The sequence below is a fragment of the Zootermopsis nevadensis genome, unplaced genomic scaffold, assembly GCF_977971745.1.
Source record: "Zootermopsis nevadensis isolate Lab colony 2312 unplaced genomic scaffold, Znev_1.0 Znev_ptg000030l, whole genome shotgun sequence".
Lineage (NCBI taxonomy): Eukaryota > Metazoa > Arthropoda > Insecta > Blattodea > Termopsidae > Zootermopsis > Zootermopsis nevadensis.
In genome coordinates this window covers 22,566,579-22,589,303 of record NW_028259162.1, presented here as the reverse complement: position 1 = coordinate 22,589,303, position 22,725 = coordinate 22,566,579, and the positions used below count along the sequence as shown (strand labels likewise).

Sequence of the window (22,725 nt, the reverse complement as noted above, 5' to 3'; positions counted from 1 at the left end):
CCCGCTGTCAAAAGTAATTAAAAACATCCTATAAACGAAACAGATCATCAATAGCATTAATATGTCAGCTAACATGACGTTGCAGACTACGAGACCAGCATTTAACCAACATCTGAAAAGTGCCGGTACAGTCTCCAGTTAAACTTGTATTTCCCTCCAGTCCTTAAATGAGGTATTTTCTATTGATGAGGCGACATTTCATTTTACAGGTTGCCTGTGGCATTATCTTTGTGGCATCGTTTGTGGTCAAATGTGAAAGTTGCTTTCATGTGGCTAAACTCAAAGCAAACTGCGTGTTTTAACATATAAGCTGGTTTGTGTTCATTTTGTACCCATATTTTAGTAAACGCTAGGGTTTTTGTTATAATACATTCGTTTTGGACTTACATGTTTTATATCGAATAATTTCTACAGGAGGAATATTTAGTCATGGCTATGTACTTCATCGTTGGGTGTGTAATATAAGGGTCTCACTATATCACATAAGTTCTAAAATTAACAAGTAGGCTGAATACATAACGTGGAAACTTAGTGACGTAGTACAAAACGTGTTTTGTGGTGGAAGAATCGTGTTTCAAACCCGTTTTCGTAGTGGCAGAGTTGTGTGATGTATTTCCTTTGTAGCAAAAATGTATAGCAACAATGTAACGGTTCTAGAATACAGCCAGAGAGGTTACATACTTTCCTGGTTTTTTCTAACGTCTTAGCAGCTCATTTGTAGCGACTGTTATGAACTTCAATGCCTGTATTAATTACGGGATAATCCTTAACAGCAGTGTTTAATTGGATGAGTCATTGTTTTGGAGGTGTTAGAGTTCTTTTTCTGTAAGTAGGTAATTTCCATTTCCAGTATTAGAGTAAGTTTAGGAGTCCAAAATGTGGACTGTGTAATAAGAAATGTAAGAAGTTTTTTGGGGATAAATGTGCTGTTACTATTGAATTCAAATACAATGCTACACTTGGTTATAGGGAATATTAGAGCATTAAATGAAGATTTTGCTGATTAAGGTTTTACAGTTATAGTTTGTGGACCTATCATTGCCAGAAATATCAGTCACACTGATGTATTTGTTGGCTTCTGTGATAACATGACAGGCATCGTATGAACAGGTGGGTGAGGAGTGTGTATGTGAAGCTTGAACGTGTGATTTAGGTTTGTGACAAGTCACGTATCTGACTGACTGATGTACGATCCTTGGGTAACGGAAAGGTGCTTACTGTGCAGAGATCAAATTATTCAGTATTCTTCCGTCTAGCATCAAATGTTTAAATATATTAAGTGTTTGCGTAAATAGCTGTAACATCTATGTATTTATATTGACATTGCATTTATGCTAACTATTGATGTTTATGACATGTTCCGTGTCCTTGTCCTATGTTCAGAAGGATCTGTGAATTGTGAACAAAATATATTCTATTCTCCTTGCACCCACCAACACTGTTTTTCTCAGATGGTTTATATATTACCAATTGGTCATACTGTTCTTTGCTGTGATAGTGATAACTTCAAACACTGTAACAGGAGCAATATTTCTACTGCTTTTACTGTTCAGTGTTGTCGGCTTACCATATGGTAAACTGACAACGTTGAACTGTGTCAGGGCTTAATTCCAGATTACAAAGCTGTCATGTCATGGGAGGTGGAAACCATTACTCTTTTCTGACAACACAGTATTTAAATCTTATTCTTAGGAGTGCGGCTGAACTCAGAAGTGACAACAAAGTACATACTGGGAAAAGAGTCCAACTCCAACTTCCCCCAATAGCTTATGTCTGATGAATGCAGTCTGCTTCATCCATTACTAGTTGATGCTTTGCATTTTAATACATTAAGCAGAAAACATGCTTGGATTTATCTGTGTCGTGCATTTGGCTTTGCTGTGCCTGCTTGTGTTGAATGTTTGCTAGTTCCGATCTCTTTCTTTCATGTCTTTCTAACTTGTCAATATTTTCCAGCAGTTTCTTATTTTAGGCTATGTAACCTTTTCCAGCTTTGTTAAATGTACTAACAAATGTCCCATGACTGTTTATATTGGTTCTGTGACTGAAAGTTTGAAGTCTACACAATTGCAGTGGTTATTTAAGACTGCCAGCACACAAAACAGTTAACCAAAACTTCAAGAAACTAAACTTAACCTAGTTCTTAATAATAGCATTTCCCCATACTGGTTGAAGAGGCTTTCCTGCCTTGAGTAGCTTGGCAGAGCCTTGTATATGACAACTGGGTATAACACATGAAAGTGAGACTGATGTTAAAGTGGGAGTTCCCATCTGCTTTTTACACTTCTACATTTCTGTAGCTTTGGTATTGTTTCAGAATCAAATCTTTCTCCACTCACAGTTATGGCAGGACGTGGGGGTCGCGGAGCAATGTTAGAGGCCTTCTTTGCTCAGCAGCGACCTGGGATTGAAGGCAATAAGAGTCAGGTGAGCAATGTGTTTAATCTCTGAGGTCCAGTTCAGTAGATTTTGTTGCTTGAGAAATATTTTGTGCTTATTGTTACAGTATTCTGGGATTAAGTATTCTAGCTATTGCCTTAAGCTGCAGCCAGTAGCTCAAAGCATCACTTTGAGATACTATTTAAATTTCTTGTCCTTAAGTTTTCACAGCATGAGCCGGCGTAGCTCAGTCAGTATAGTGACGACCGGGGTTTGATCCCTGACGGGGGCAGAGGATTTTTCCTCTAGCCTCTGTGTTCAGACTGGTTTTGGGGGGGCCGACCCAGCCTCCTATCCAATGGATATCAGTGTCCTTTCTCAGTATCAGATTTAATCAAAATCAGTTTATTTATGTTTGAGTTTCTCATGCGTAGCTATGAGTAGTCGGACTGACTTTGAGGTGCTCTTTGTGCCTCTGTAAAGGAAGTTTATTCCATTCATGAGTAGCGTATTGAAAACTTTTTGTAAGTTATTAAAGTATGAAACCTGTAGGGCAAAAAAGTGCCTGGCTTCTAAATTTTTAGGCCATTTCATAGTGTAAAGAAAAGTTTATCACTCGCCATATTACTAGAAGAACACAGAGTGTTGGTGTTTGACAGCCTTGTGCAGAGGAAAATGTTTTAGAGTAGTGGGAGGCTTCAGAAAACTGCATAATAAGATTAAAACTTTTCATACCGCGTAGTGTTAATAGTTTGTTTGTTTGCTTATTTTATATGCGTAGTAAGAGCGTAGTTAGTACACTTCACCACATATTTTAGGATGATAAAGTTAAGGAGGATGAATTGGACAAGGTATTTAGCGCACATCGGAGACAGATGATAAATGAATTCACAATTCTAGTTGGAAAACCTGAAGGAGAGATCCATCAGGAAGACTTGAGCATAGCTGGGAGAATAATGTTAAAATCAGTCATAAAGAAGTAGGATGTAAGAGTGTGAACTGTATCAATCTTGTTTGAGCTAGGTATCAGTGGCAGGCTGTTGTGTGTATGGTAATGAACTTTTGGGTTTTCATAAAGGCCAGGGAATTTATTGACTAGCTGATTGCCTGTTGGCTTCATGCGCTGTGCTCACTTGGAAATAGAAGTGACTGTGGTCAGTTATTGTTGGCTGGTGTGCTGTAAATGTACTCATTAATTTGTGACTGTACGGTGAATTGTTGTTCTTGGTTGGTGGGGTTGTTATAGAATTTTAAGTGATAACTATGTTAACTTTTTGGCCCTATTATGTCCGTGTCTCGTGTAATTGCCCTGTATAATTATTATGTGTGGCTGGTAAAATTTTTTTATTTTTTACATTGTGAATGTTTTTGGTTGTACAGTATTTAGCTTTGGGTATCTCTAGTTGTGTGTTGTAAATGTGGGCTTCCATCTGTGCCCTTTTATGAATTTGTAGATGTCAGGACTGAAGAGTCTGTAATTTATCATTTTATGAGCTTGATTCTCTTTGTAACAGTCGGAAGCTGGAGCTGCAGCTGTAGTTGCAGGTCCCCCACCTGCAGTAACCATGAGTCATGGCTCTGGCAGAGCGTCTTTATTGACAATTCTTCGCAACCAAAGCAGGGTACCTGGATCAGTTCCTCCTCTGCAGGATGTGGAGGAGGAGCCGCCTCTCAGAAATTTTAGTCGGGGTGCCGCACTGCTGAATTTGAAGAGGAATACATCATCGTAAGTTGTGTTGTAATGTGTCTCTTTTGTCCTTTGACCAGCAAACTTCAAACACTGGGTAAAGCGACCTATGAATACGTGATGTAAGTCAGTTTCAAAATTTCTAATATTGTTGTGGGCTGCCACTGCTAGCTAACTACAAACAAACATATGATGCTGATATAGGATTTGAGACTTTCGCGGCGAGTACAATCAGTAAAATCTTCTCGGGCAATCAGTCGCGTCACTTGGTTACCGTGGTAAACCGAAGTTTCGGGAACCAACTCTGTCCTCATCATCAGGGTTCTGATGTGACTGGATCCTCGGAAGTCGCCTGTGTAACTGCCTGCTCGGGACCAGTGCACATGTCCGGACCCAGGCCCAAGGAGCTAGGGGGCGGAGTCAAGCGCTCAGTTTGTCTGGCTCTGGTGTTTCCCCAAAATTCCTGAGCATGTTCGTCACCAGATACCATGCTCAGCTCAAGGTGAAACCTCCGTTCCTATTACAGTTGTCGGGATGCAGCCGGATCTCTATGGCTTCCTTAAGCCATAGAGATTCTTAATTAGGACCGTTGGTGTAATTATTTTAGTGAATTAGAATATGGGAAAATTTAAGGAAAGCTTAAATTTCAAACTTACAAAATCTGAAATTTGTTGGTAGAGGAGGGAAAAACTTATCATATTTAATAAATATTGTTACCATTTGATATCTAAGATATCCACCAATAGATAACCGAAGAAGGCCAAAATCTGTAGTGCAATATAATAAAATGAAAGGTTGTAGAGATGGGTGTATTATTTACAACTGTGTTCATCACACAACAGGATCCAAAACATGAAATTAAAATTGCAATTCAAGGTGGCCATGCCAACTGCTGTGTTGATTTGACAGGAAATGGCCTGAATACAAAGTGATATTAGTCGCTAGCACATTTGGAAACATGTTTCTTGCACCTTATTTCTCAACAGGCCCACTACAAAATCTCCCGCCGCTGAATCTTCATGTGTAGCTCCACCAGGAGTCGTCGGACCACCGACTGCAAAGATGGCTCAGATGAGCTTTCAGGAAAGCTCAGGAACCAGTTGGAAGCAGTGAGTAGAACAGTTGGCCTGGTTTTTACTTTTGCTCTATGTATATGAAGAATTTGATATTGTGAATCTCAATTGGTATGCTAGGCACTGAAATCTGTTTGACCGGGTGATTTTTCCAATAACATTTTAGGAAAACAGAATAATCCTCTACTTCCGGCTGAATATAAGGTGGCGTTGATCCCTGGTTTGTTTGGAAACATGTTTTTGTGCCTCATTTCTCTCCAACAGGCCTGCTACAAGTTGTCCGTCTGCTGGACCTCCAGGCGTCCCACCACGAGCAGCAGAATCACAAAATGCACAGATGAGTTTTCAGGAAAGGCCCCCTGTTCAGAAGTCAGGAAGCAGTGGGAAGCAGTGAGTAGACTATTTGCCTTGCTCAATTTTTATTATATATCAGAGGTTCCCAAAATTTTATACCTTGCGCCCCCTTAAAACATTTCATAAATGTCACGCCCAGCTTCTAGAACAAGTGCAAGCAAACAGATTTGACATAAAATTTAGCTATGAGTATACATTTTTTTATAATTCAGTGTATATTATTCAATGCATAAAATATACGCTTCATACCTGGATTAGTGGGATGGGTCCCTAACTGCACGTAGACTTATATTGCCGTTTACTTCCTAAAACCGCCGATGATCTACGAGTCTGAATTCTACAGCACTGTAAGACAACTAAACTGCCTCAACCAAGGAAAGGATGTTAAAAATGTTTCTCTCCGTATTTCGTTAAAAAAAGTTGAAATTAATGCTTTAATTTGCAGTTATGACTACTCTGTTTCCATCGCTTGCTTTCCGTTTGACAGTTTTTTGTGCGTGGTTTGCAGGATCCCAGCTACTGCCAATTATATAAGACTTCACGTGGAGCCAGGGAAAGGCGTATATGAGTATGAAGTTCGTTTTGAGCCAGAAGTGGTTTCTAGGGGGATGCAGAACAAACTCCTCAATGAGCATATTTTGGAACTTGGGGAGGCAAAGACGTTTGATGGAGTGACTTTGTATTTACCAATCAAACTGCGGGAGGAGGTAAGAGACGGCTGGTGTGATAGTTCCCCATCGCAAGAATCATATTTTTTTCAGGTACGAAAGTGGATAAAGAAGAATCAGTTTGAAGGTTGTAGTGCCATGTAGTCTGGTGAAAGTTTACTAATGTTTCAGAGGTCCTTGCTGCCTCCGTCATCAGGGCGGTCATAATCGCCCTGATTATGGAGGCAGCGAGGACCTCTGAAACGTCAGTAAACTACCAGACTACACAGCGCAACAACCCAGAAGGCAGCCATCTTCAGACTCACCACCGTGAAAACCTCGTATCCTACAAGGAAAACCAATTTTCTAACAAGAAAAGTTTTACATTTCATGTGGGGACTGCGCTTTCTTGGTTGAAACAACTTGGAATGTCAGAATCAGCTTTGAGTAAAATTGTCAAAAACTAGGGAGTACGGTCATCTGTTTCGACATCAGTACAAATTATTCACCTTGCAATGAAAATATTGTGTGTTATTAACTGACTTTATAAATTTTTTTAGATTCTATCGTGAAATTGATATTAAAAATTATCGTATGAATGGGTATTGTGATTGACAAACAATTTGGCATTCTGCTAGTAATTGAAAATGTATTTGTCTATGGAATCAGCTGTGTGATTACAGTGAAATAATTGATCTAGTTGGGAAAATTTGTGTTCTCAGCTCAATCTCAGAATTTTTAAAAATTCTGAAAAAGTTATTCTGACGTATGCCTACAAAACAGAACAAAGGGAAATTTTTGTTTTATTGTTATTTGTACAAAATATTACAACAGTTGGAATTTTGACTGATGTGCGTCCCTTCTTCCCAGTAGCCATGTTATTGCCGCGTGTTGCAGGTCACACGATATACGTCACTCCATCCAGTGGACAGGACGCCCGTCTCCATCAACATAACTTTTAAACGGAAAAAGCGACTGGGAGAATGCATTCACCTGTACAATGTGTTGTTCAGGAGAATAATGTTTGCGCTGGATCTGGCTCGGATCGGCAGACAGCACTTCAGTCCTATTAACGCTTTTCCTATCCCCCAGTACAAGTGAGTGACAGTTTACTGCATCCTGTGAATTTACTAACGTCTTAAACTTTAGAAGGTGATGCAGATTCCAAATAAGATTTGTAGCAGAGCAGGAAACAAAAATGGCTTCACATTTTATGAAGGATTTATAAAATTTTGTTTATTGGTTACCCCTGAAGCAGAAAAAATGGCTGCTTAAGACATTCCATAACTAATTGAATCTATTCTACATACAGAAGAATCTGGATTCAATAATTGGGGAAGTTTAGAATACCTCAGAAATGTTTAATGTGAAGCTTTCGTGGTGGCTGACGTTAATAAAATCTTTGAGAAATGGTACATTTTTCGTTGAAGTGTTGGACAACGAGCTGTTGAACACGCTCTTCTAAAAGCCTCTCCCATTAAAGATGAGATGCAGCTGTCAGTTTTTACAGCAGTATCATTATGATGGACTGTTGCGCAGATACAATAGCGTCTAATGCCCGTTGGCCGAGGCTTTCATGGTTTCCATTAGTCCGTGTAGACTAGTATAGTTTGAGCTTCGTTGTAGGGACAATTTATCTCACACGAATTGTAGTTTGGCCCAGCATGATACAGTAATGAAATTGTTTTCTCCGCATTTGACAGCAGCCATGCAGTCATTTGATCTCCATTGTCACTGCATATTAATATTCTGATGCTTTCTTTTGTGGAATGCAGGGCCACACTGTACTACCCTCTCCATCCTGTACGTATCTAGGACACGTGTGACAAAATTTAGTTAAAAGAATTGTTTTATGATGACAGGAGCACTTGGCATATTATGCACAGTTCTTATGAGCCATTTTTTGAGAACATTTTGCATTACGTCAACACCTTCTTATGAACAGTAACGAAAGCGACTTCTACTTTTCAGGTTGGAAGTGTGGCCTGGCTATGTGACTGCAGTGGATGAGTATGAGGGCGGAGTGCAACTGTGCTGTGACGCTTCTCACCGTGTTTTGCGGACCCAAACTGTTCATGAGCTCATGTGAGTCCAGATTTGAACCCTGGACCTCCCGAATATGAAGCGGGATGTTAACCACTCGGCCTTATGTTTGGTATTATAATGTAGAGTGCGGCATCCCATTGCTACATGCGGCCATGTTGTTACAGAAAGACTTTTCTGTGTGCAGGGAGGAGATAGTGTACCGGAAACCAAGCAACTACCGAGATTTGGTGCAGAAGACCATTATTGGAGTTACAGTCCTGACACGATACAACAACAGGGTGTATCGAATTGATGATATTGATTGGAACCAGTCACCCAGTTCCACATTCTCCACCCACATAGGAGAAACTGTAAGCACTGTGATGTACAGTGAAACTTCTATCCATCGTTACCCAAACTGCCGTTTTTCCGGATGCGTCGTCCGTTTTGTTCAGTTCCTGATAAGTCCAATATGAAATAAAGTTACATTTTCTCACTTCTATCGTTCCTCAAAGTGTCGTTTTATCGCATCAATTGTTCAAAAATATTAGTCCTGGCAAACAATTTTCCCGCACTGATCGTTTCTGAGAAATTATAACGGAATTTACGCAGTGTTTTTAGAATTTAAATTGATCTCATTAGAGACAGATTAATATCGAAAGACGCACAGCGAGCTTGTCACATGCGCGGCCGACACCATCGATGAGTCATGTGACGATCGCGAAAGGGGCGGTAACGATGAGGAAGGGGAAGACGACGAATGCGAGCCTGAAGCTGTTCTGAGTTTTGACGAAGCACATGCCGCATTGATGTTAAAGTGAATTCATTTTTTTGTGTGCACAATATTTGTGAACGTGATGAGGAAAACATGGAAAGGGCTCTGTTTCGCCTAAAATGTAAAGTTAACCATTAGAGACTTTTTTGGCAAAAAAAGTAACTTTTAAACAGGTTTTATGTGTATTGTTTTGTGTATGCAAAAGAGAAAATGCACTATTTTAATTTTTTCTCATTTTTAATGTTTTCCCACAATGTTTTTCTTCTGTGTTCATCGTTTTTGTTTCTCTCCCCCCCGGTCAAAAGACGATGCATCAAGGTTTCACTGACTTCTTGGAACATTTCCGTACTTATTGACTGATTGGGAGTACATGTGCTGTGAAGTTAAGGATGCCTGTACCATATGTTCACAATGTGTTGCTTAGGAATGGCAATGACTGTAACATGTGTAGATGAAAATTAATGATACCAGCTTATCATACCATTATTTTCCATATTTTTGTTTATGACTTGTGGTTATATTTTGAGAGAATTCACTTCTAATTCAAATAAATATGGCACTCTGTGGACAGAAACTGTTTAATTTGGTTCTGGCTGGGAGGGGTGTTCGTTTGTATATCACCCGTGTTTTTTCCTTCCAGACTTATGCGGCATACGAGTGAAAGAATGAAAATTAATGAGGTGAAATGAAATTTGCCACTCACGTGGTCATGGTTTCCATGTTTCAGATATCGTTCAAGGATTACTACAAGAAGCACTATGATATCGACATCCAAGATTTGGAGCAGCCTCTTCTCCTGAATCGAATGAAGGTCAGGATTCGTGGGCACCAGAACGTACGTATGAATTGTTATATTTGGTTTTGTTTGGATGTGGGCTTCACCGGAATATAAGAGCCGAACCTCATATGTCTTAGAAATTGTTGATCCAAGGTTTTACGAGCAAAACAATGGTAATCCAGAAAATTAAAAAAATGAAGAATTTTTGCCATATTTACTATATGGCTGGATTGTTAAAAAGCAAAAGCATTGGTACTGGAGAAATTTGGAGCTTGGCAAACATTGCGGAAAGTGGAAGTACGTGTGCATGTATTATACTTAATAGATTGGAGTTTTATTTTTTACGACTGTTGGTAAAGGCAATGTGTTCGTCTTCACTCTGTGCCTTTATCTGACTTTGTCGTGTTTGATCATATGAACAGTATTGAGATTTTATTTGCACTGTATATGCCTCCTGTAATCGGAAATCTTTTCTCCGTTGGAGGCAAATTAACATTTGTACCTCTATCGTGTAACGTATTTACATGCATTGCGTCTTAAAATATTTCAGAAATAATTTAATCTGCATTACTGATTTTTGGTGGCCAACACAAGGTGGAATTTTTGTCAGGCCTGTCCAAACTGCTAATGTAGCTCACACAAAAGGCGTGGGAGACCATGAACGGTTTTGCTACAATATAGCATCTGGATGTATCAGAATTGTTTCTGTAGGTTTTCTTGTTTTACGTAAGACAAAAGGCAGGTCTTGATGCAATCTGTACGGGTAATATTGAGTCTTTATATGATTACTGAAATGTTGCTTTGGTTGCAGGAATTGGAACAGCTGGTGTGTCTAGTTCCAGAACTCTGCTTCCTCACGGGGTTGACAGACGATATGAAGAACGATTTTCATGTCATGAAGGAAATTGCCATGTACACTAGAATCACACCAAACCAGCGGCAGGTCGCTCTTAAGAAGTTTATGAAAAATATTCAAGGTATGAGAAATACAGATAATACTCGCTTGAGCTGGTTGACAGAATACATAAGGGGGGGAAGTGGAATGAAAGTGGAAGATGCTAGTAGTTTATTTTCATGCTGTGTGTAATGTTAAAAAACATTTGTCTGTGTTCCATAGTCTTACAATTTTTGCTGCAATATCTCATTAAAATTTCATAAGTATGAATCTTCAATGCCTGAAAATTCATCACCAGCATCTTGTTCTGCTTCATTAGATGCGTCACTGAAATAACTGTTGCAACCACCTAATTGAATTATCAGTTGGGTCTACCATTAGGTTGACCAGAGCTTTATATTCCATTAGTTTATTCCCATTTCACTAAAATTCTCTTCACACAACTTTTCATATCCTTGGTTTTAAATAACGTTTGTTTGTTCAACATATTGCTCTGACTGTACCTGAATAGTTTCTGTGGGTGGTAAGGGGTAAACAAATGATGACAACCATAAATACTGTAGTATATAACAAATTATGTCCCGCGCAGTCTGAGGCATCATGCTTCGGACCGGCGATATGGAATTCGCGCTGGTTCGAGTCTGGGGGGAGAAGAAATTTTCTCACGAGCTTTCGACCAGTGTATGGGACCGGTGCCAACCCAGCATCGTGAGGAAATTGGGGAGCTACAATGGGTAGCGTAATCCGGTCAGGAAAACTAGCAATGGCTGGGGGTTCGTCGTGCTGACCACACGTCACCCTATATCCGGTTGGATGACTGTTCACCTCTGCTTAGGCATGTGAATGTGAGGCCAGCAGTCGAGCTAGTCGGCTTTGGATCTCAGAGGGCTCTTACGCCACGGATTTAATTTTTAATATAACAAATTACATTTCCGTTCTTTGTTCATTTAGGATAGACGTGTGTTTTGGTTTGCAGTGTCTGTATGATATATAACATCTAAATGCAACAAGCAGATTGGTCACATCTTTATGGCTGTGCCTCTTAACAGCACTCTCTGGCCAGCTATAACATGATTCACGAATAAAATAATTTTAAAGTATTTAGTAGCATGCTAAACATTTGTCTAAAGTTCATGAATATTTTAAAATTACAGCTGATTCATTTCTTCGTTTAATCTGCACATTTCTTTGAGTTTTCTCCCGTTTAATGCATCGTCGTACATTTTCACTGAAAATAAGCCAGTGAATGACCACCTGAAGTCTGGGTAAACATTTTATGGGACATTCTGTGTAGTTTATCCACTGTCTGGTTCGTAAGTCTGCAATGAAGATCTTGAAATAAGCTTGTTTTGCCGTGAATTCTTACATCACGTGTCTTCCCTTCAGCATCATGATGTGATTCACACACAATTTCCAGAAAATGAACGTGCTCAGACGTTGTTGACTGGCTGGGGTCTCAAAGTGGATTCAGGCACGGTGGATCTCATGGCTCGAGTGCTTGATCCCGAGGAAATCATTTTTGGTGATAATGTGTCCCACAGGGGAACACAGCAGGCAGACTGGGGAGCGGCTGCCACTCGGAACAACGTACTTTCTGCGGTGAGTTGTGCAATTCTGCCTGCCCACAAATATTAGACTTCCGTTTGTACTTTGGTGTATGTTCTTTTGCAAGTAGTTCCTGTCAGCTTTCAGACACCGCGCTGTTTCCACTAGTAGACGTGAAGGTTGAATGCTATTCATGTGGAAGCCTGGCATTAGAATTTTGTGTTTTATATTTTGATAGATTCTGTACTTAAGACATCCTGAAAGTTAGAAGTGTCAGATTTAACTCTTGTGCTTTTGAGGACAGAACAGTTCGCCCGTGTGTATGGAATGTTCTGACAACAAGAAAGTTAACATACAGCTTGAAAGATTATAAAATTCATTCTGTGTAAGAAGTTTTCCCATCATGTTGGCAATAATGTGTATAATACATATTTTTGAGCAAGAGGTTCCCACATATTAGGCTTTTCTGTGTGGGACATGAAAATTTTAAAATACTTTCTTCTTTGTTGAATAAGAGAAAAGGTGTAAGAACAACCCTTAATAATGAAAATGGCCTATTAGATTATTTTCTTGTAAAAGTAAATACATTGCTTGTTATGTGTTCTTTGCACTTTGTGCATGAAAGTAACACATGAATGTCTTCTTGCCTGTATGCCTACCTCTCTGCCTTCACGATTTAACTCATGAACCACCGGGCAGATTTGGATGAAACTTTGTGTGAAAGTTATGCCATTAGGGCTGCCCTGCAATTGTACTTCTTAGTTTCCTATAATTGGTATGTAAATTAGACGATCTCCTAGTTTTTGTGACTGAAGATGAGATTGGGTTGTCATAGGTGGACCTGATGGGTTGGATGATTGTCCATTGTCCTCGTGACACACGATGTGCTAATGAATTTGCCGGAATGATGTGGAAAATTGGACCGCAGATGGGAATCCAGGTTTCTAAGGCCCGCATCGTAAGTTTGCGAGATGACCGCACTGACTCATATCTGCGCATGTTGCGGGAAAACATAAACCAATCCCTCCAGCTGGTGGTGATTATCTTCCCATCTGCAAGAGATGACAGATATTCAGCTGTGAAGAAGCTCTGCTGCTCTGAGATGCCAATTGCTTCACAGGTAAGTTCTTCACTTGGTCCAGTTGTATCCCACAACACAGAGAAGTTTTTTCATAGTTGTTTGTTGTAAAGGAAAGGCGTGTCATTTTTGTCACAGATTTAAATTTTTTAAGCTTTTATTGAATCTGCATTGCTGTATTTACTTATGTCTCCTTTGCTCAATCGCTGAAGTTCTTAGTAAAGCGTCTGACTTCACTACCAGAAATATGGCAAAATGCAACATTCTCCTACACTCTGAAACCCACACCTTACAACAAGTTCAAGTAAACATTAAGAATATGATGTTACTTCTGTTTTGCGTATGAGAATGTGATAGGCATCTCACAACAAACAATTGTACATCCATGGCAGCAGAAATTTTTAAGGAAAGTCAAGATTCGCTATGCTTCAGGTTCACAATAAACGGACTATGTCCACAGGTGATCAACTCTCGGACACTGTCCAAACCTGACAGACTGCGGTCAGTCGTTCAGAAGATTGCTCTGCAGATCAACTGTAAGCTTGGTGGGACCCTGTGGGCAGTCAAGATTCCTCTGGTAAGGAATTGTACGCAATCATTTGATAAATACTCGATATGTACTTGCCGTAGCTGAGGCTTATGGCTTCTCAGGTTCAGTCCTGGGGCAGTGGCGGACACGAGTCGGCTGGGCACGTTCTGTCCACTGTTTTGCTGCTGCTTCATTCATATCAGCCAGTGTTCCTGATTTGACCAGTCAGTAGAACTATGTTGTGTAATATTTGAAGCTTTTATGGTGAATGAATACAGTCAGCTATGCCATTATGGAAATTCACCCCATACTCACATGACAGATACCAAAGAAGACTTTATTATGGCTATATTGTGTTTGATTTAGTTCTTAAAATCACAGAACTGTGTCAGTGAGAATGGTTACATTCCTGTTGTTTTGATGTCGCTTTGCAGGAAAATTGCATGGTGTGTGGAATTGACTCATATCATGATGCCACCAAGAGAGGAGCCAGTGTTGCTGCCTTTGTATCCTCGCTCAACCAGACTTTGACGCGGTGGTACAGCAAAGTCTGTTTCCAAGGCCCTGGCCAGGAGCTGGTTGATGGGTTAAAAACTTGCCTCATCTCTGCACTCAAGTATTACTATGATGTATGTCTCCTGCCTATCCAAAATGTTAACAAATTGGTTTGCTCCATTTTGGTGTTCTACCTTCTTTTTCTGTTTTAGTGGTGCTTTAATGCATTGTTCCTTGGCTTGCAAGTCCCATTTTTTTAATTAAAGTCTGTTACCTCCTTACGTACGTACTGTTTGTGCGGTAAAAGCTATACAGATAAATTCATGTCATGCTGTAGTGCGTTCCACTCTTACGTGCTATTCTGGCATTATAATTCAGTTCCTTGGAAATTTGGTGGCCTGAAGCAATACGTCAGTCTGTAAATTCTGTGGTTCAAAACCATCCACTTTCATTGTGGGTTTTTCAGAATGCGCTTCCTTTCCTTCATTTTGGCCGAAGAACCTTAAACCAAACAAGTATACACTTTACGTACGGCCAGGGAGGAAATTTTTAGAAAATAAATGTGTTTCCTTGTTCAAATATCACTTTTCCCGCCTTCCTCTCTTTATAATTTTTAAACAGTTATGCTTTTTGAAGTATAACTCGACCCCACAGAATAGCCACTCGTTCAGTTTGTATATTATTATTAATTCTGGTTTAATGCTGCAGCTGAGTCTTCATGATGCTTAAATAGTAAATGCTAATAAGATGAATGATCTCTAAACATAATGAATTTCAGTGAAATTGTTACTAATTGTATGAAAATAATTTGTAATTATCGTTTGTACTGCTTTACTTGAAGCTTGAATCAAACTTGATTAATTTTCTCAAAAATTATTGATCTCAACAAGAAATTTGTATACTAGTATGCATGCATTTTGTCCCTTCTTACATACTACAAACCTGCCACCCATTCTTCCTCTATCACACTCCCCCCATTGCCAACATTTACATTTCCATGTCAAACTTGTCATAATATTTTTGATTCATTATATTGAACGTTCTTAAGTATGCTGTGCCAAAATTATCATTTTGTATATTGTTTACAGTAAACATATCATTGTTTGTATGAAATTATTTCTAAAATATTTGAACCGTGTTGAGCATTTTGCAATGAACTGACGCGCAAATACAATGAGAAATCTGTTGCAGGTGAACCATAGGTTTCCCGACCGAATCGTGGTTTACCGGGATGGAGTGGGCGATGGTCAGCTGAGAATATCTGCAGACTATGAGGTGCCACAGTTTGAAAGCTGCTTTCAGCACATCAGTCCCGATTATCACCCAAAACTGTCGGTCGTGATATGTCAGAAACGAATCAACACTCGCATCTTCTCAGCCCTAGTGAGTTGCAGACCGCAATGTGTCAGGCTTGGCTAGTTACTGATTAGCACCAGAATGAAAGAAAAAGCTTGTGGTCTGTGGAGGTCTCACATTCTGTCTTCTGGCGCCGCGTGCCTTCGGAGTGAGACGTCTTCCAAGTTCTTATATCCAGTGACAGGTTTTAGTATTTGCAGTGATGAACATTTGGATTCTGTTTAAAGTTTAAATGCGTCATGTTTGTGTTTTATAATTAAAATATATAATATAATTCAGGTCTATACACAAACTTTATTTACAGATGTTAAAATTTAAAAATTGCGCTATTCATCGTTACTACGATGTTACAATACTGTGCCTTCATTTACTACATGTTTCGATGCGTAGCATCATCTTCAGGTTTTTCCTTTAAAACTACTTTATATTACAATGCAAGTTTTTCAATTTATTCATCTGTTTTGTAAATTATTGTAGTATGTGTTCTGTTGATCTTCTTTTTTTATGTATCTTATGTTTGTTTTCCATTATTCTGTGAATAAATTAATTAACATATGAGTTATTTATTTATATGTTTTACAAATATACAACAATATTCCAAACTTATTTACATATAAATAAATAACTCATATGTTAATTAATTTATTCACAGAATAATGGAAAACAAACATAAGATACATAAAATAAGAAGATCAACAGAACACATACTATAATAATTTACAAAACAGATGAATAAATTGAAAAACTTGCATTGTAATATAAAGTAGTTTTAAAGGAAAAACCTGAAGATGATGCTACGCATCGAAACATGTAGTAAATGAAGGCGCAGTATTGTAACATCGTAGTAACGATGAATAGCGCAAATTTTAAATTTTAACATCTGTAAATAAAGTTTGTGTATAGACCTGAATTATATTATATATTTTAATTTGGATTCTGCTACTATAATGTAGTTACGTAGTGAGGTACAGACATATCTACATATTTTGACATGTTACTGAGCAAGGTTCATGCATCTCCCAACTTGTGCTGTCTTCATGGTAGACATTTCACCAGAAGAGTACCCACCAAAATTCTGTATGCATGTCTTTTTACTTCCCATCCACACGCCAAGTCCATCGCATCCTCCCGGATTTCACTTTCTCTAACGATACTCAGTGATCTGTTAAAGTAACAACATTTTTAAATTTCTTGCTGACTTGTTCAGGTCCACATTTTTTCAGCAATTTATAATTTGTGTTCTTTCATCCACAATTCTCATCTTTTATAAGCAACTGGCAAAATTATTATTTTGTAATACTGATGGTAAACGTCGACCAATGGCACAACAACCCAGAAGACAGAAATCTTCATACTCACCGCTGTGAGAACCTCAAACCTTACACTGACGGTCAACATTCCAAAAACATTACCCTTGGCATAACAGATGAGTGAACATTTATTTATGCTGTCTCTTTCTTTCACTCTCTGTCGCTATTTTGTTTTAGTGGTCGTCACCTGTTGCGTGATGGCTGTGGGAATTGTCTGTGGCTCGTACTTGTACAGCAGATTTTTGACTTTCATAATTAGTAAGATGTTGGATAAATGTGTAATTCATGCTGCAGTACATTTTAATGACAATATGACACTGAAATGGTTTGTTTGCACGCCATCTGTAAGAGTAGAGCAATTATTCTGGATCAGTTTATGTGAGGACCCATTTTGTTGAAACTGTTTTGAGGTTGAATCAGTTGATTGTTTTATTGCTGTAGTTCTACATCCATACACATGAAAACTACCCAAACATTTTCTTTATCTTAGTACCCGCTGTATGTACAATCTTGATAATATTACAATGATGGGACTTGGTAACGAAATGCAAGTAACAGAATTGCGTTTGTGAATCATATTGTGCAACCTCATTCAGAATTACATTTCATGTCATGCTACAGAATGCAGGAAGAGGTGACAGAGGCCTGGAGAACCCACCCCCTGGCACCATTGTAGACCATACAATCACCAGAAGGAACTGGTATGACTTCTTTCTGGTGAGCCAGCATGTCCGACAGGTATGGGGCTTCGCAGATGTGCGTAAAACTGAACTATTAAACTTCTGAGTGTTTTATGTGAAAGTAATTATATTATTCTTATTGGCTATATTTTTATAATAATCATAACAGTTTATAATTTCAGATATGCATAACAGTTAACGGATGCTTAACTGAGGAAATATCAAATTTGGTAATCACATGTAATGGATAGCATATGAACAGCAACTGGACGGTGATATCATTAAATTGGAACATGTAGCCAAATAGTTCTTGTGTGGACAGAAAAATGTCTTCTAATAAACATTATTTATAATTACATACAACAGTTGGGATTTAAATATAGTTTAACAACTGACAATAACGATGTTATGTCAGTTTTGGATTGTGTGGATGAAAATATTTCAGAAGTAGTATCTGGTGACAGTAATAATAAAGAATCTGATCACAAAATAGTCTACGGGCTGGACGACCGGGGTTCGATCCTCGACGGGAGCAGAGGATTTTTCCTCTAGCCTCTGCGTCCAGACCGGCTCTGGGGCCCACCCAGTCTCCTCTACAATGGGTACCGGGGTCCTTTCCCGGGGGTAAAGCCGGCCGGGGCGTGATGCTGCCCACACACCCCCATCTAGTGCCGAGGTCAAGGAAGAGAGGAGCTATACCTCCACTCACCCCAAGCGCCTGTATGGCACGTAGCGGGACAAACTTTAACTCACAAAATAGTACGTCATACAGCAAGCAAAGTTACAAGCAAGTGGCTGAAGTTGTCGGTGGATGATGTGATATGAAATGGCAAATGAAAATCTGGCTCCAGTTTCATGATGTAATTTAAATGCTTTGTGTATATACACGTGTGTGAAGAACACATAATGAACTTTTTTTTGTGTCAGAATAGGGGTTGCAGCCAGATTGTAACTTTGGTGTAAAATGGTTTACCAGTTTGCTAATGCGATGTATCATAGATGAACTTTGCATGGGCCTTGACACGTGACTGATAAACGATAATTTTCATAATCATGTAAATATTATATTGATCATTGTAGCTTAAATTATAAATGTGGAATGAATAATTGTTGTTATGCTTGCAAATAGAGTTACGAACTCATGATGTGCCATGTGTTTGACAAAAATACATTGACCTTTGTAGAAACATAGATATTATCATTATTAATTTGTACGTTTTGCATTTGTTTTAATGAAATTTCATTTTTATGAAAAAAAATTGTCAGTTTACACTTTTTTTGTGAAATTGCGCTGTACTGCCTGGAATAGGTCGCTGAGTCTGATTCTTGATGACATTTACTGTGCTCACAAATCAGACTTGTTACTACTACAGAATGAAATAGGTTGTGGTATAGTATGAAATTGACAGGATTAAGCTGGCTCAGGGAAAGACTTCTCTTGCATTAATATGTATTAGTGTTTGTGTACTGAATGGTGGAACAAAAGGACAATGAAACAGATTTCCTCATGTCATAGATGTGGTTTTGTTCCAGGGCACCGTTACCCCAACTCACTATGTGGTCATATATGACAGCGCCAATATGAAGACAGACCACATGCAGAGGCTGACATACAAGCTGTGCCATCTGTACTATAACTGGCCAGGTACCATCAGAGTTCCTGCCCCATGCCAGGTGAGCACTCATTCTTTTTCAGGTATCGTGCGCATGCCGGTTACTGCACGTGACAGACTGGTACAGGGCAATCAAAAGGGGAGACCACATGTTGGAGCATTATAATTTATGAAATAATTAACTTAAAATTTATTTATTTTTAGTGCATAACTAATTCCATGGATGGAATCCTTCCTGAGAATTTAATGATCACTCAGCTGGCCAATTTTTTTTTATTTTTTAAGCTTTGCATTTGTAAATGGGGGATAGGTACCCTTTAATTTATGGTCATATCTTGACACTGACATGATATGTGTTTTTAATATATCTGATTCGGTTGTAATTTGAAGATCGTGGATGTTAATTTGTCATTTATAATTCTTTCTGCCAAATGTGCTTGTTAAGTTTACTTTGTAGTCCATTGAAATGCAGTGGGCAGTGAGTTCTTTTATATCTCAGTACCTCATGATTTTTCTTTTTTCCTTTAATATCTTTATCTCCTCCCTACCTTTCTCCCATATTCCTTTCTGGATCCCACCACATCTCATCTCAGGATCCTTGATCATTATCATTGAACCTTGTTACTGTATCCCTCTTAGTTTTCACATCTTGTTGCCTTTTTGAATTATTACATTCATAAATACGGGATCTTTCACAGCTGCGACCTATTCCAGATCCATGAACATATTTTATTATTGAAAAGCTATTTATTTTAAAAGTAAATGGCTAAAATCCAGTTACCTGAGCGTATATAAAGGAAGCCAAGATCTTTCATCAACTTCAGTCACTGCTAAAGCTTCACTTCAAGCATAAGCTGAGATCTGTTCAGACATCCTACCCGGTTTCTCAAAATGGCTGCTCAGGAAAAGTTGTAAATACAAAAGGCACCTTCCCCTTGGCCAGACGAACTTAGGAAGATTACGCCTCACTGAAAATTACTTTTTGGGGACTTGTGCAGAATATTTTGCTATCTAGGGTTATTACTGAGAACTTTTTATATCAGCCATCTTACATGGCAAATGCCACAGCATTTCTGTGTCCATTCACATGTTTCCATATTTCAACCAAAATACGACGCACCAAAATGGCTTGTGTTTTACCAATTATATTGTGAGGTCATGGAAATGTATATTTTGACTTTAACTGTGACAGGAACATTTATAGGTAGGTAACACTTATTTCTTTTAATGTAGCTAAAACCAAATTTTGGACTTTGATATTCAGGTCCACTGACACTTTAATATTGTTTCAGTATGCACACAAGTTGGCACAGTTGGTGGGGCAGAATATACACAGAGCACCAGATGAGCGGCTGTCGGACCGGTTGTATTTCTTGTAAGAAGTCGTAATGTCGGTATCCAGACCAGTGACATGACGTTGCCTTGTCAGAGTTTGGTGAGCCAGGTCATGTGTGGTCTCTCCCACAAGCAGACTAATTATGTGTCGTGGTCAACCGACCTATCCATTTTTAAGTTCCTTTTAAATTAAAGGATATTGAAGTTTATAATTGATTGGTAAGTGTTGCCCATTTCACAGATGTTTTGTTTTGTTTTGTTAATGAATTAAGAATGTGGCATTTATTACATCATTCCTGCTGGATTTCGTATTACTTTTGAGATCAGTCGTGGTCTTAAAAATTTATTATTGGTATGAAAATTACATGTTGCTTGTCAGTGCATTCTGGTTGTCTAGTTGAAGTATTTTACACTTAAAATTATTCATTGTCAGGACTTTTCCATTGTCTGTTCTTTAAAACCACGGTGTTTCGGAGGTTGGTTCTGTCTCCGTCTTCAGGTGAGAGGTACCTACTCTGTTGCGTCCCTTAGATAGAGCTAGTCTCTGGTCCAGTGACAGAGACTAGTTCTATCTAAGGGACCCAACAGAGTAGGTACCTCTCACCTGAAGACGGAGACGGAACCAGCCTCCGAAACGTCATGGTTTTAAAGAACAAAGATGGAAAAAATCCTGACAATGAATAATTTTAAGTGTAAACTACCGTCGTCAAAACCCTTTAGAATTGAAGTATTTTAAGTGCTCAATGTGGTTTGATGATTCTGTGAAGTTCTTGGATATTATGTACAGTTGCTAGAACTGACACAAGCACAAACATATATTTTATCTGTAATGTGACTCAGTAGTATTTCTTATGCCTTACTGTTTAATTCTGACGTCGTCAGCTTCTTGGTTTTGTCTGTGCTGCTTGGACGGGAGAGCAGTTGCCATTCCACACAGGTTGGTGTCACAGTGGACTCTGATATTTTCCCAATTTGAATCTCATCCCAAACTTGGGGATTACAGACATATTTACATAGAAACAAAGGTTTTTAAAAGAGCAATATTATGTAAGTGTGAGCGAGGAGTGGCTATATAGCACTCCGACCATTCTTGTTCAAACAGCAGAGAAAAAATGTAGCCTCCCTGCTTGCGACAGGTTGATGCTTAAATGCTGACTGGACATTGTGAGCTCTAGAATAAAAGAAATTTTGAAATAATAAAGTACAAAACAATTTTGTTCACATGGAAGAACTTTTTCACTTTTGTTACCATTTTATGTTCATATCTTTATACAACTTTTCCATGTTTTAAGATGTATGATGTCTTCATTATATAACGTATGTAATTATGTTATATAATATATTTTTTTATTAGAGTTATTAATGTGTTTTGTAATGGTCCAATTCCTTTCCTGGTACCTGTGTGAACTGTGATTTCTCTCGGCATTTCTAGTGTCAGAATGACTTCCTTCAGTGGTTGGCTGGTCATTACATTTTCAGGTTTTATGGAGTACAACAGTTCAGTGTAAGCACTGTGCACTTTCCTGAACAAATTCTGTGCATCTGACATATTCACAACCTATTTCTGTGATGTCTCTGTCTTCATTCTCCTCACTCATGAGTTTATTATTCACATGTCTTCCAGTTTCTTGTCTCCTATTGTCCTGTTCACCTCATCCTTAATTTAATACGCATAATAAGGGCTCAGTATAATGATTGACGAAGAGTTGGATGGCCAGGATTTGATTCCCAGCCGGGGCAAAGGGTTTTTCTCTTGGTGCCCACCCAGCCTCCTTTCCAGTGGGTGGTGGGTGCCTCTTTCCTGAGGGATAAAGTAGCTGGAGCATGAAGCTGAGCACTTGATTCCACCCATTGCTGAGGTCAAGAAACAGTGGAGCTGTACCTCTGCTATCTCATATATCAACATGGCATGGTGCTTAATAAGGATCACAAACAACTTACTTTTTTTAATAGCTGATGAATACAATTAATGAAACTGTGTCATATAAATTTTACTAGAGGCTGGTAGACAAGTGGGGCTGGAAGTAAATTCAGAAAAAACTAAGTACATGTTAGTATCTCGTCATCAGAAGACAGGCGGGCAAAATTATCTTAGGGTAGCTAATAAATCCTTTGAAAGGGTTACAAAGTTCAAATATTTGGGAACAACAATAACAAATCAAAATGATACT

The 22,725-nt window shown here is 38.7% G+C and overlaps 1 protein-coding gene across 3 annotated transcripts; it reads left to right on the top strand.

The window, feature by feature from the left end:
• The first annotated feature begins 171 nt into the window (after nt 1–171).
• On the top strand, nt 172–21,913 carry AGO3 (Argonaute 3). Of its 3 annotated transcripts, none has more exons than XM_022077763.2 (19): nt 172–313; nt 2,318–2,427; nt 3,894–4,105; nt 5,053–5,175; nt 5,404–5,529; nt 6,002–6,200; nt 7,038–7,237; nt 8,112–8,225; nt 8,371–8,536; nt 9,668–9,775; nt 10,530–10,695; nt 12,031–12,212; nt 12,994–13,278; nt 13,697–13,813; nt 14,200–14,394; nt 15,452–15,643; nt 17,548–17,664; nt 19,140–19,280; nt 20,512–21,913. In XM_022077763.2, the coding sequence occupies exons 2-19, from the start codon at nt 2,344–2,346 to the stop codon at nt 20,596–20,598; spliced, it is 2,814 nt and encodes a 937-aa protein (XP_021933455.2). In that variant the 5' UTR covers nt 172–313; nt 2,318–2,343; the 3' UTR covers nt 20,599–21,913. The 3 variants fall into 3 exon arrangements, with proteins under 3 accessions (XP_021933455.2, XP_021933458.2, XP_021933457.2); XM_022077766.2 differs by having other exon boundaries at nt 216–313; nt 2,342–2,427; XM_022077765.2 differs by lacking the exon at nt 172–313 and adding an exon at nt 500–825.
• Nucleotides 21,914–22,725: the final 812 nt, after the last annotated feature.